The sequence below is a fragment of the Macaca fascicularis genome, chromosome 4, assembly GCF_037993035.2.
Source record: "Macaca fascicularis isolate 582-1 chromosome 4, T2T-MFA8v1.1".
NCBI lineage: Eukaryota > Metazoa > Chordata > Mammalia > Primates > Cercopithecidae > Macaca > Macaca fascicularis.
The window spans coordinates 136,896,693-136,911,067 of record NC_088378.1 but is presented as its reverse complement, the minus strand read 5'-3'; the positions used below and the strand labels follow the sequence as shown (position 1 = coordinate 136,911,067).

The following is a 14,375-nucleotide window of genomic DNA, read 5'->3' as shown; positions in this document are numbered from 1 at the left end:
CGCTTGAGCCTGGGAGGCGGAGGTTGCAGTGAGCTGAGATTGCACTGTTACAGCCTGGGCGACAGAGCAAGACCCCATCTCAAAAAAAACCAAAAAGCAACCCAAACAACTTTAAATTAGAGATAGTGTCTCACAATATTGGCCAGGCTAGTCTGGAACTCCTGGTTTCAAGCATTCCTCTTGCCTCAGCCTCTTGAAGTGTTGGGATAACAGGCATGAGCCACTACACCTGGTCTGAAAACTTTCTGTAGCATTGGTAAAATTACACAGATTTCTATATTACAGAAGGTGGTTTTATTTGTTTATTTTTTGAGATAGGGTCTCACTCTATTGCCCAGGCTGGGGTGCAGTGGCTCAGTCATAGCTTACTACAGCTTTGACCTCCTGGGCTCAAGTGATCCTCCTGCCTCGGACTCCCAAAGTGCTGGGATTACAGGGGTGAGTCACTGTGCCTGGCCAGAATGTGTTTTTAGAATTCTGTTTGTTACATAAGTAGGCTATAAAAGTAGCATATTTTCAGGGAAGCATCTAGAAAGGAAGCCATTGGCACTGTTCATATTCAGTGAAGTGTAAAACTTAAATTCTCGGCTGGGTGTGGTGGCTCATGCCTGTAATCCCAGCACTTTGGGAGACCGAGGTGGGCAGATCACAAGGTCAGGAGTTTGAGACCAGTCTGGCCTACATGGTGAAACCCCGTCTCTACTAAAAAATATAAAACATTAGCTGGGTGTGGTGGTGTGCACCTGTAATCCTAGCTACTCGGGAGGCTGAGGCAGGATAATTGCTTGAACCCAGGAGGCAGAGGTTGTAGTGAGCCAAGATCGCACTATTGCACTCTAGCCTGGGTGACAGAGCAAGACTCCCGTCTTGAGAAAAAAACAAAAAAACTTAAAACTCATATTGCAAGTGGGAATGAAAACTATTGAATACCCTCTGGGAAGGCAACTTGGCAGTATCTATCAGAATTATAATAACTGTATCTATGACCTAGTATTTCCATGTCTAGAAATTTATCCTGCAGGTAGACTTGCACATGTATGAAATGACTGACATGTGTATTATGTATTGCAGCAAAAGATTGGAAATAATATAGATGTCCAATGATAGGGGGCTGATTTAAGTATAATACAGTTGCATATACCATGTTACATATACATGCATCAATACACAGTTCCATATACTAAGCATGTTAAAACAGTATAAGGAAGTTCTGTGTACCAATAGGAAAAGATCTCCAAGATACACATTGTTCTACACATTGGTTCACCTAACAATGTATTGTTTGCGGCTATCCTTTTTTTTTTTTTCTGAGACGGAGTCTCACTCTGTTGCCCAGGCTGGAGTGCAGTGGCACGATCTTGACTCACTGCAAGCTGCACTTCCTGGGTTCACGCCATTCTCCTGCCTCAGCCTCCTCAGCAGTTGGGACCACAGGCGCCCGCCACCACGCCCAGCTAATTTTTTTTTTTCTATTTTTAGTAGAGGCGGGGTTTCACTGTGTTAGCCAGGATGGTCTCGATCTCCTGACCTCGTGATCTGCCCGCCTCGGCCTCCCAAAGTGCTGGGATTACAGGTATGAACCATGCGCCCAGCCGATAGATTCTTTATTTTAAAGTTTACTACAAAACTACATTAATCAAGACACTGTGGTACTTGGATAAGAATAGACATATAGATAAATAAAATAGAATTAAGAGTCCAGAAATAAACCCTTACATCTGTCATCAGTTGATTTTCACCAAGACAATTCAATGGGGAAAATGATGTTTTCAACAAATGTTGCTAGGACAACTGGATATCCACATGTAAAATTATGAAGTCGATTCCCTGCATCATACTATATATAAAAATTATATATGGGTCATGTTAAAATGGATCATATTCCTAAATGTAAGAGCTAAAACTATACAATCTTAGAAGAGAATATAGATGTAAATCTTCATGTCTTCAGATTAGACAATGATTTCCCAGATATGACACCAAAAGCACAGCAACACAAGTGGGGGGAAGATAAACTGGATATCATCTACTTTTTTTGCACTTCATTTTTCTTTGTCTTTTTTTTTGTTTGTTTTTGAGATGGAGTCTCGCTCTGTTGCCTAGGCTGGAGTACAGTGGCACAATCCCAGCTTACTGCAACCTCTACCTCTCAGGTTTAAGCGATTCGCCTGCCTCAGCTGCCTGAGTAGCTGGGACTACACACGTACGCCACCACGCCTGGCTAACTTTTTTGTATTTTTAGTAGAGACGGGGTTTCACCATGTTGGACAGGCTGGTCTTGAACTCCTGACCTCAGGTGATCTGCCCGCCTCGGCCTCCTGAAGTGCTGGGATTACAGGTATGAGCCACCGCGCCCAGCCTGCACTTCATTTTTCTATCAGGAAAGTTAAGACAGCTCACAGAATGGGAGAAAGTTTTTGCAAATAATATATCGTGTAACGGACTTGTATCTACAATGTATAAAGAAATATCACTCAACAAAAAGACAATAATCGACAAGAGATCTGTACAGACATTGTTTCCAAAGAAGATTTACAAATGGCCAAAAACCTATGAAAAGGTGTTCAACATCAGCCATCTAGGAAATGCACACAAATCCTTAACCAAATATTGGCAATCAGAATTCAGCAATATATGAACATTATATACCATGAGCAAAAGAGATCTGTTTCAGGGATGCAGGCTGATTCAGTATTTGAGAATCATTAGGCCAGGCATGGTGGCTCACGCTTGTAATCCCAACACTTTGGGAGGCTGAGGCGGGCAGATCACCAGAGGTTGGGAGTTTGAGACCAGCCTGATCAACATGGAGAAACCATGTGTCTACTAAAAATACAAAATTAGCTGGGCGTGGTGGCACATGCCTACAATCCCAGCTACTAGGGACGCTGAGGCAGGAGAATCACCTGAACCCAGGAGGTGGAGGTTGCAGTGAGTGGAGATCATGCCATTGTACTCCAGCCTGGGCAACAAGAGCAAACCTCTGTCTCAAAAAAAAAAAAAAAAAATTATTGCTGGGTGCAGTGGCTAGCGCCTGTAATCCCAGCACTTTGGGAAGCTGAGGCAGGTGGATCACCTGAGGTCAGGAGTTCAAGACCAGCCTGACCAACATGGAGAAACCATGTCTCTACTAAAAATACAAAATTAGCAGAATCCCAGCTACTTGGGAGGCTGAGGCAAGAGAATCGCTTTAACCTGGGAGGCGGAGGTTGCAGTGAGCCGAGATCGTGCCATTGCACTCCAGCCTGGGCAACAAGAGCGAAACTCTGCCTCAAAAAAAAAAAAAGTTAAATTTAATCCACTATGTTAACAGGCTAAATAAGAAAAATTCTTGATCATAGCATTTCATGCAGACAAAGCATTTGACAAAATTCATCATGATAAAAATAGAGAAAAATAGACAACTTCCTCAACTTGTTAAAGAGCATCCACAAAAATCTACAGCTGATCTATGTGTTGGTGAAAACTGAATGGTTTGCCCCTAAGTTTGGGAATAAGACAAAAAAGTCCACTCTTAGCACTCTTTTTAACAATGTACCTGAAGTTTTAGCTACCAGAAAAAATTTGGCATGCAGATCAGAAAGGAAGAAACAAAATTGTCCCAATTGCATATGACATCATTGTGTACATAAAAAATTCCAAGAAGGTAACTCACACCTGTAATCCCAGCACTTTGGGAGGCCAAGGTGGGAGGATCACTTGAGTCCCGGATGTCGAAGTCACAGTGAGTCTTGAAAGCACCACTATACTCCAGTCTGGGTGGTGACAGAGCAAGACTCTATCTCATTAAAAAAAGAAAAAATCAGGCCGGGCGCGGTGGCTCAAGCCTGTAATCCCAGCACTTTGGGAGGCCGAGGCGGGTGGATCACGAGGTCAGGAGATCGAGACTATCCTGGCTAACATGGTGAAACCCCGTCTCTACTAAAAATACAAAAAACTAGCCAGGCGTGGTGGCGGGCGCCTGTAGTCTCAGCTACTTGGGAGGCTGAAGGCGGGAGAATGGCGTGAACCCGGGAGGCGGAGCTTGCAGTGAGCCGAGATCACACCACTGCACTCCAGCCTGGGAGACACAGCGAGACTCCGTCTCAAAAAAAAAAAAAAAGAAAAAATCAAAGAATCTACAAAACGACCTCATACTACAAAATACTGCTTCAACCTATAAAAAGAGCTAATGAGTGAGTTCAGCAAAGTTTCAAGGTACAAGATAAACATACAAAAATAATGGTTTTTCTGTATACTAGCAATGAACACATGGACACATACATTAAAAATAACTGCTCAAAAGAAAACAATAGATGTAAATCTAATAAAACTAGTTAGGCTGGGTATGTTAAAAAGTACATAGTGCTGATGAAATAAATCACAGAAGATCAAAATAAATAAATTGGAAGACTCAACATAATAAATATATTTATTCACCCTAATTAAATATATACTTTTAACCCCATTCCTATCAAAATTCCAGCAAGATGTTTGTAGATATAGACAGGATTATTCTGCAAGTTAAATGGTTGGGCCAGGTGTAGTGGCTCACGCCTGTAATCCCAGCACTTTGGGAGGCTGAGGCAGGCAGATCGCTTGAGGCCAGCCTGGCCAACTTGTCTCTACTGAAAATGCAAAAATACGAAAATACTGAAAACACAAAAATTAGCCAGGCGTGGTGGCAGGCACCTGTAATCCTGGCTACTCAGGAGGTCGAGGCATAAGAATCACTTGAACTCAGGAGGCAGAGGTTGCAATGAGCTGAAATCGTGCCACTGCACTCCAGCCTGAGTGACTCTGTCTCAAAAAAAAAAATAAATAAATAAAAATAAAAAATTTAAGTGGGAAGATAAACTAGAATAGCAAAAACAATTTTGAGAGAGAATAGGCCAGGTGTGGTGGCTTCTGCCTGTAATTCCAACACTTTGGAACACCTGGAGATGGCACTGCACTCCAGCCTGGGCAACATACTGAGACCCCATCTCTACAAAAATAAAAATTAGCCGGGTATGGTGGCACGCACTTGTGGTCCCAGTTACTGCAGAGGCTGAGGCAGGAGGATCGTTTGAGCCCAGGAGGTTGAGGCTGTAGCTATGATCACACCACTGTACTTGGTACAGGGCAAGACGCTGTCTCTTAAAAACAAAAAAGTAATAAAGTGGGAGGATTCTACCTGATTTCAAGACTTACTACATTGATACACTTATCAGGACTCCGTGGTGTTGGGAGAAGGACATAGATCGATGAAACTAAATAGAGATCCTAGAAATAGATCCACATAAATATGCCCAACTGGGCCAGGGGCAGTGGCTCACACCTGTAATCCCAGCACTTGGGAGGCCAAGGTGGGTAGATCACTTGAGTCCAGGATTTCAAGACCAGCCTGGGCAACACGGCAAAACCCCATCTCTGCTAAAAATATGAAAGTTAGCTGGGTGTGGTGGTGGGCGCCTGTAATCTGAGCTGCTCAGGAGGCTGAGCCAGGAGAATTGCTTGAACCTGGGAGGCAGAGGTTGCCATGAGCCGCGATTGCACTACTGCACTTCAGTCTGGGTGACAGAGCGAGACCGTCTCAAAAAAAAAAAAAAAAAAAAACCATATATATATATATATACACACACACACACACACACACACACGTATATATATAATAGCTGGGTGGAGTGGCATGGGCCTGTAGTCCCAGCTACCAGGGAGGCTAAGGTAGGAAGACTGCTTGAGCCCAAGATCATGCCATTGCCACCACACCTGGCCACAAAACACCTATTAAGAGGAAAAAAGACAAAGGCCGGTGTGGTGGCTCATGCCATTGCACTCCAGCTGGGGTGACAGAGCGAGACTCCATCTCATGCCTCCCAAAGCCACTGGGTATAGTGGCACATGCCTGTAATCCCAGCTACTCAGGAGGCTGAGGAAGGAGAATCACTTGAACCCAGGAGGCAGAGGTTGCAGTGAGTAGAGATTGTGCCATTGCACTCCAGCCTGGGCAACAAGAATGAAACTCCATCTCAAATATAAAAAAATAAAAACAAAAAAAGAGGAAAAAAGACAACCTACAGCCTGTGAGAAAATATTTGCAAGGCCCAGCGTGGTGACTCACCCCCGTAATCCCGTTACTTTGGGAGGCCAGGGCGGGTGGATCATCTGAGCCCAGGAATTTGAGACCAGCCTGGGCAACATGGTGAAACCTTATCTTTACAAAAAATACAAAAATTAACTGGGTGTGATGGCACATGCCTTTAGTACCAGCTACTCGGTGGGGTGGGAGGGGGTTGAGGTGGGAGGGTTGCTTGAACCTTGGAGGTGGAGGCTGCAGTGAATGTGATTGCACCACTGCACTCCAACCTGGATGACAGAGTGAGACCCTGTCTCAGAAAAAAAAAAAAGAAAAAAAGAAAGAAAGATTTGCAAATGACACATCCAACAAGATACTAATATTTCAAATATATAAAGAACTCTCAAAACTTAAGGGTAAAAAAAGAAAATCCAATTAGAATGTGGGCAAAAGACATGAAGAAGGATTTCACTGAAGCAGATATATAGATGGCAAATCACATGAAAAGGTATTCAATGTCATTGGCCATTAGGGAAATACAAATCAAAACTACAATGAGATATCACTACACACCTATCAAATGGCTAAAATAAATATAGTGACAACACAAATGATGGTGAAGATACAGAGAAACTGGATCACTTACACACTGCTGGTGGGAACATGAAATGAAATAGTCATTCTGAATACCAGTTTGGCAGTTTTTAGATATACTAAACACTCAACTACCATACAACCCAGCTATTGCACTCCTGGGCACTTATCCCAGCAAAATGAAAAACTTATGCTCACACAAACACCTGTACACAAATATTTATAGCAAGCTTATTTATAATGATAAAAAACTGGAGACAGCTCAGATGTCCTTCAGCAGGTGAATGGTTAAACAAACTGTGGTATATCTATATCATGGAATACTACTCATAAGTAAAAAGGAACAAACTATTCATAGACATAACTACCTGGATGAATCTCCAGAGAATTATGCTGATGGAAAAAGTACCCTCAGGCCGGGCACATGGTGGCTCACACCTGTAATCTCAGCTCTTTGGGAGGCTGAAGTGGAAGGACTGCTTGAGCCCAGGAGTTCAATGCCAGCCTGGGAAATATAGCAAGATCCTGTCTCTACCAAAAATAAAACAATTAGCCAGGCATGGTGGCATGTGCCTGTAGTCCCAACCACTCAGGAGGCAGAGGTGGAGGATCCCTTGAGGCCAGTAGTTGGAGGCTGCAGTGAGCTATGATTGCACCACTGCACTCCAGCCCATGCAACAACAGAACGAGACCCCATCTCTAAAAATAATAATAAAAATTAAAAATAAATAATAAGAAAAAGTACAATCCCCAAAGATTACATATTGTATGGTTCCATTTATATAACATTCTCAAAATTACAAAATTATAGAAATGGAGAATACATTGGTGGTTGCTGGGGTTAAGGAAGTGGTGAGTACTGGAGGAAGACTGGGGTGATTATAAAAGGGCAACAGTGGCTGGGCGCGGTGGCTCATGCCTGTAATCCCAGCACTTTGTGAGGCTGAGGCAGGCAGATCACCTGAGGTCAGGAGTTTGAGACCAGCTTGGCCAACATTGTGAAACCCCCCCTCTCTACTAAAATAGAAAAATTAGCCCGGCGTGGTGGCATGCGCCTGTAATCCCAGCTACTCTGGAGGCTAAGGCAGGAGAATTGCTTGAACTTGGGAGGCAGAGGTTGCAGTGAGCTGAGTTCACGCCATTGCACTCCAGCCTGGGCGACAGAGCAAGACTCCATCTATAAAAAAAAAATAAAAAAAGGGCAACAGTGATAGACATGTTCTGTATATTATCTATTGATGTCAATATCTTGGTTGTGATGCTGCAATATAGTTTTGCCAGATGTTATTGGGGAGAACTAGGTAAAGGATACAAGGACTTACTTGTATTATTTCTCTGTTTTTTTTTTTTTTTTTTTGAGATAGAGTCCTTGCTCTGTTACCCAGTTAGGGGCATGATCACTCACTGCAGCCTTCGCCTCCCGGGTTCAAACAATTCTCCTGCCTCAGCCTCCCGAGCAGCTGGGATTACAGGCACCTGCCAACATGCCCAGCTTGTGTTTGTATTTTTAGTAGACATGGGAGTTCACCATGTTGGCCAGGCTGGTCTCGAACTCCTGACCTCAAGTGATCCCCCCGCCTTGGCCCCCCAAAGTGCTGGAATTACAGGCATGAGCCACTGCGCCCGGCCTATTTGTATTATGTCTTACAACTGAATGTTAATCTATAATCATCTCAATATAAAATGTTTAATTCGAAAAAAATGTATGGATTGGCTTCAGATTCCTTTTGTCTTTATATGTCTCAGATTCTTAGAATTGCAAGGCAGGATAAACACATTAATACTGTCGGTGAGAATATCAACTCTCCTATTTCCTGGTCCCTAAAGAGGCCATATTTTTGTAGAGCACGAATTTTTGCATTCAACAAAAATAACTCATTCACCAGTCGTGATGACGCATTCAGTGAGGACGCTGAGTCTCTGAGCACGCGGTAGGTTTTGCCTTACATAGCTGATTCAGATGTCTAATCTTCTTTGCTGGGGTGCTCCAGCAAAGGAAGCCTGAAATGCAAAAATTGCTGTGAGGCCCCTGTGGCTGAGGACCGAATTGGGAAAAAGTAATAATGGCCGATAACATTGGCAAGAAACCTCCTCTTCTATAGGCCCTATTGGTCCCTGTTATATATTCTGGTGAGAGGTGGGCAGAGGGACAATTAATGATATTCAATCCTACTGGAGGGGAGTGAGTAGTAAAGCACCCAGACCGAAGATGATTTGCTTCCCTTTTATAGAGTATTTTGGGGACTTCTGGGGAAAATTGAACTTACTATGACTAAGGGATAGGCATAGGAATGCATGGTCTGTTATTTTTGAGACAGTCTCGCTCAGTCCACCAGGCTGGAGTGCAGTGGGGTGATTTCAGCTCACTGCAACCTCTGCCTCCCAGGCTCAAGGGATCCTCCCATCTCAGCCTCCCGAGTAGCTGGGATTACAGGCGCGTGCCACCACGCCCGGCTAATTTCTATATTTTTTGTAGAGATGAGATTTCGTCATGTTACCCAGACTGGTCTCGAACTCCTGGGCTCAAGCGATCCGTCTGTCTCGGCCTCTCAAAGTGCTGGGATTACAGCGGAGAGCCACCGCGGCTGGCCTGATTATTTATTTTTAAAATTTAACATTTGTATGGTTTACCGTGCTTAGACTATCTCTGGAATTAGGGAATTATTGTTTTGAGGGAAACAATTGTTTTGGGAGACAGACATGGTTCAATGTCCTTGGTTTTATATTAAAGAATGAATGACTACATTTAAAATACAATATTAGCTGGTGGCCAGACCAGCTAATATTATAGGAATAAGACTGTCTCAAGAGGTTTTTGTCTTTCTTTTTTTTCCCCAAGTTTTTGCTTGAAGGCTTAAGTCCAGAGAACTGTCACCTTTCCATCTTTGCCATTGGGTCTATGGGTGTCGCCGGCATGTGGGTTACACTTTTTTTTTTTTTTTTTTTTTTGAGACGGAGTCTCGCTCTGTCGCCCAGGCTGGAGTGCAGTGGCACCATCTCGGCTCACTGCAAGCTCCGCCTCCCGGGTTCACGCCATTCTCCTGCCTCAGCCTCCCGAGTAGCTGGGACTACAGGCGCCCGCCACCACGCCCGGCTAATTTTTTTGTATTTTTAGTAGAGACGCGGTTTCACCGTGTTAGCCAGGATGGTCTCCATCTCCTGACCTCGTGATCCGCCCGCCTCGGCCTCCCAAAGTGCTGGGATTACAGGCGTGAGCCACGGCGCCCGGCCATGGGTTACACTTTTAAGCGTATGGATGAAATAGAGTGGACGTAACACTTGACTGGGAGTCAGAATACTTGGGTTCTAGTCCCGGGTGGCCCTAAGTAGGTGACCTTGGGAAAGCTCTTATTTCCCAGGGCTTCCGTTTCCGTTATTTGCACAGTGAAGATGCTCATCTCTAAAGTCCTAGGTCATTTTAACAACTGACTGTCTCATTTTCTTCTGACCCCATATTTGGGAGGGAGTGCTTCTGCAGTGCGCCGCTCAGGTCTTGAGTGAATATATTTTGCCCATCGGTTCAGGAGCCGAGGCTAAGGGAGGCAGCAAGAGGGTGACGGCGCCCCCTTCCCAGCTCTGCAGCACAAAGCCCTTCGCGGCTGACCGCAGCGGTTGGTTCGCGTCTCCCATCTACGGGTCTGTGAGGTCCTTCATACTACTTTTTAGTCCCCAGCCTGATTCCTGGAGTACAGCTGGTGCTCAACAAATACTGAGTGAATGTGTGAGGGAAATAAAGGAGAGGCGGACGCTGGCATCCGGGAGCTGCGCAATGACCTAACGAATTTCTGCAAAAATTACAACTACCCCGCCTTTCTCCTAGGCTTCAAGGCGACTGCCGGGTGCGAAAGGAACCGCACACCCCTCAGAGGAGAAAGAAGCTTTTCAGACCGGAGAGGCAGATGGGAGCGCGGAGGGAGGAGGCTCCAGCCAGCCCGCCCCCGCGCTGCGCGCGCCACCGCCCCTCACCGAGAGCGCCTCTGGCCGCCGCAAGCAAGGCCGGCGGGTGGCGCGCGATCTTCGCGTCGTTCTGGGCCGGCGGCCGCGGCGCCGCGCAGGTGGGTGGGATCGTGGCGGAGCGCCAGGCGCCCAAACAGGGGCGAGAAAGCGCCATGGCGTCTGCGGCGGCTGTGTCCGGTGCTCACGCCGCTGCGAGGTGAGGGGGCCGCCTCTTCTCCACTACTGAGGAGGCCACAGCTGCCCGCCCACCCGCCTTCCACGCGGGCCGCGGCTCCGGCATGGCCGGGATCATTAAGAAGCAGATCCTGAAACACCTGTCCCGGTGAGAGCGCCAGCGTCGGTCCCCGGCGGTCCCGGGCCCTTCCTAACCCTCTCCGACCTCCTCCCTGACGCCGCGCTCCGGGCCCAGTCTCCCTCTCTCCAGCCCGGAGCCGGGACTCCGTGGCAGCCCTGCCTAACTCGAGCTCGGACAGCTTGCACCCCGCGCCCGCCGGCACCCACCGTTGTCGCCGCTCTGTGTTTCCCCTGCGCTGGGCCCTCCTGCCCTGGCGCGGGTGCCGCTAGTCTCTTCCCACCCTAACAGCCCCCTGGACTTTTTCTCTCACCTCAAGGGCTTTCCTGGCCTGCTGTCCCCACCTCCCACACCTCCGAGCAGGTCATCCTGTGTTCCCCTGACCGTCTTTCCGAGGCCCCCACGAAGCCCACCCTTACCTGCCCGAACCAGCTGTCTTCTCTTTGCTTCCTCCTGCCTTTGGGCCCGTGCCCCTTCCTCCAGGCCTCTGACCGCCCTCCTCTCCCAGATCCTGTGCCCCTGCCCGTTCTAAATAACGCTGCCACCAGTCCTGCTAAGCCGTTTCCCCTTAGATTTCCAACACCAAGACTGGTTTTTTCTTTCCCAGGAGCTCCCACCACCTCCTCCTCTTCTGTCTGACCCTGTTGCATCACCTTTGGAAAAGCCCAGCACCCAGGGCCGTTCCTCTGGACTTCTTTCTCCCTCTTTTGCTTTTCTTTTCATTACACAGCCTAATTGGAGAAAGGTCATGAGAGTTGGGGATAAAGTTTCCGCAACCTTCCCTTTAAGATGTGGAGGTTTTTTGACAGCCTGTGAAAAGAACCAACAACGTCCGCTTCAGCTTTGCAGCCTTTTATTAAGCAATGTTTTGTCTCTGAGTAATTTGGCATGAGGAGGCTGGCCGGCAAAACAGTTTTCAGATGTAGCCGAGTGACTGCTGAACCCCGTGTTCCGGTGGCTGGTTGTCAGACCCAGTGGCCACAAAAATTGGAAGCTAGGTTTTACTTAGTTTTCACTCCTTATTCCATGCTGGAGTTGGTGATGGTTAATACCTTAATCAGCCTTTGTATCTCAAATGGAGAGTGATCCAGGGCTTGGAGGCACAGTGGTCAGTGGTTTTCAGGAGGTAGGGGTGAGGGGAGATGTCGGTCAACATGGGACACCCAGGCTTGCACTGATGTTTCTTTCTGTGTCTTCTCATTGCTTTGGTAAGCGGTATGTGAGATGCTATTCCTGCCACTGCATCCCCTTTTCCTGGCTGACACTCTAGCTTATTTACTGTTACTTTGATCTGAGACTTTAATTAGTAATTAGACCCAGATCCATCTTTTGGTTAATCACAACGTAGTAAAAGAAAAATTGCACATTGGAGGCTGGTGCTGGAAAGTGCCTTTGGACCTTTTACTCAGATTAACGTAATATATTCTTTTTCAGGTAATAGTAATCTAGATGTTCCATGAGTCTGGTTGTTTTGTGTAAAGATATAGTAGTATTTGGGGCATGACCAAAGATCGCAGAATGGAATAGGGAATTGTATAATTTGAAAGGACACAGAATTTTAGGGCTTAGAGATGATCTCACTTATCATAGCATTGTTGTTTAAGAGCCTGGGTTCTTTCTGATTTACTTTCTCTAAAACGGGAATAAGAACAGTATCTACTTCAAGGGTACAAAAAAAAAAAAAAAAAAAAAGAAAGAATAATAAGACCTACTATTTGTCCAGCCCAGCCAACATGGTGAAACCCTGTCTCCACTAAAATACAAAAATTAGTCTGTCATGGTGGTGCACGTCTGTAATCCCAGCTACTTGGGAGGCTGAGGCAGGAGGATCGCTTGAGTCCAGGAGGTGGAGGTTGCAGTGAGCCTTGTGCCACAGCACTCTAGCCTAGGTGACAGAGCAAGACTGTGTCTCAAAAAAAAAAATTAGTATGTTTTAAGATAAAATGTGTAATTGGATTGTTTGTAACTCAAAGGGTAAATGCTTGAGAGGATGGATACCTCGTTCTCCATGATGTGATTATTTCACATCGCATGCCTGCATCAAAACATCTCCTGTACCCCGTAAATATATACACTACTGTGTACCCACAAAATTAAAAATTAAAATAGGTTATTGTAGTACATGAATTAATATATGTAAGGACTTAACCCAGTGCCTAACATACAGTATGTGCTCAATAAAACAGGTATGGTTATTTTTTGGATCACAATTTGTGTGACAATTTGATATAAGCTATAGATCTTGTCTCTGGAAAAATTCATATATGCAAACAGGTGATTTTTATATAAGTTTGAGAGGAAGGAGCAGTTATAAACTTCTGAAGCACATGCCTGAATCCCTCAAGGCATCCTGGAACTAGATGAATAATCCCTGATCTAGTTCCATACTTCATTTTATGGCTGAGGAAACCAAAGCCTAGAGAAGTTAAGTGACTTGCCCAAGTTGCATAGGAAGGTAAGGTAATGGAACAGAACCTAATTCTGGTACACTTTTCTCTGTAGTGCACAGATATTCTGTGCACTCCTATGAACATAGAGTTTTGTTTTGTTTTGTTTTGTTTGAGATGTAGTCTCACTCTGTCGCCAGGCTGGAGTGCAGTGGTGCGAATTCATCTCACTGCAACCTCCACCTACCGGGTTCAAGAGATTCCCCTGCCTCAGCCTCCTGAGTAGCTGGGACTACAGGCGTGTGCCATGATGCCCAGCTAATTTTTTTTTTTTTTTTGTATTTTAGTAGAGATGGAGTTTTACCATGTTGGCCAGAATGGTTTCCATCTCCTGACCTCGTGATCTGCCTGCCTCTGCCTCCCAAAGTGCTGGGATTACAGGCGTGAGCCACCGTGCTCAGCCTTGTTTTTGTTTTTTTTTTTTGTTTTTTTTTTTTTTGAGACGGAGTCTCGCTCTGTCGCCCAGGCTGGAGTGCAGTGGCTGGATCTCAGCTCACTGCAAGCTCCGCTTCCCGGGTTTACGCCTTTCTCCTGCCTCAGCCTCCCGAGTAGCTGGGACTACAGGCGCCCGCCACCTCGCCTGGCTAGTTTTTTGTATTTTTAGTAGAGACGGGGTTTCACCATGTTAGCCAGGATGGTCTCGATCTCCTGACCTTGTGATCCGCCCATCTTGGCCTCCCAAAGTGCTGGGATTACAAGCTTGAGCCACCGCGCCCGGCCTTGTTTTTGTTTTTTAGAGACGGAATCTTGCTTTGTGCCTAGGCTGGAGTGCAGTGACACGATCATGGCTCACTGAAGCCTTGACCTCCCAGGCTCAAATGATCCTCCTGCCTCAGCCTCCTGAGTAGCTGAGACCATGCACCACCATGCCCCTGGCTAATTTTTAAAATTTTCTGTAGAGACCAAGTTGCTATGTTGCCCATGTTGGTCTTGAACTCCTGGCCTCAAGAGGTCCTGCCTCGGCCTCCCAAAGTGCTGGGATTACAGGGGTGAGCCACTGTGCCCAGCCTGAACATACAGTTTGTAAAGAAAAATTTTAGCAGTATAT

The 14,375-nt window shown here is 46.0% G+C and overlaps 1 protein-coding gene across 4 annotated transcripts in view; it reads left to right on the top strand.

Moving 5' to 3' along the window:
• The first annotated feature begins 10,711 nt into the window (after positions 1-10,711).
• Positions 10,712-14,375, top strand: part of BLTP3A (bridge-like lipid transfer protein family member 3A) — a 79,373-nt gene continuing 75,709 nt past the window's right edge. For all 4 annotated transcript variants that reach the window (XR_012433872.1, XR_012433871.1, XM_015449542.4 and 1 more), the window contains exon 1: positions 10,712-10,910. Coding sequence is in view for 2 of the 4 variants with exons in the window: in XM_015449542.4 (XP_015305028.3) it covers positions 10,867-10,910 (44 nt within the window). In the remaining 2 variants the exon portion in view is untranslated. The remainder of the gene's footprint in view (positions 10,911-14,375) is intronic.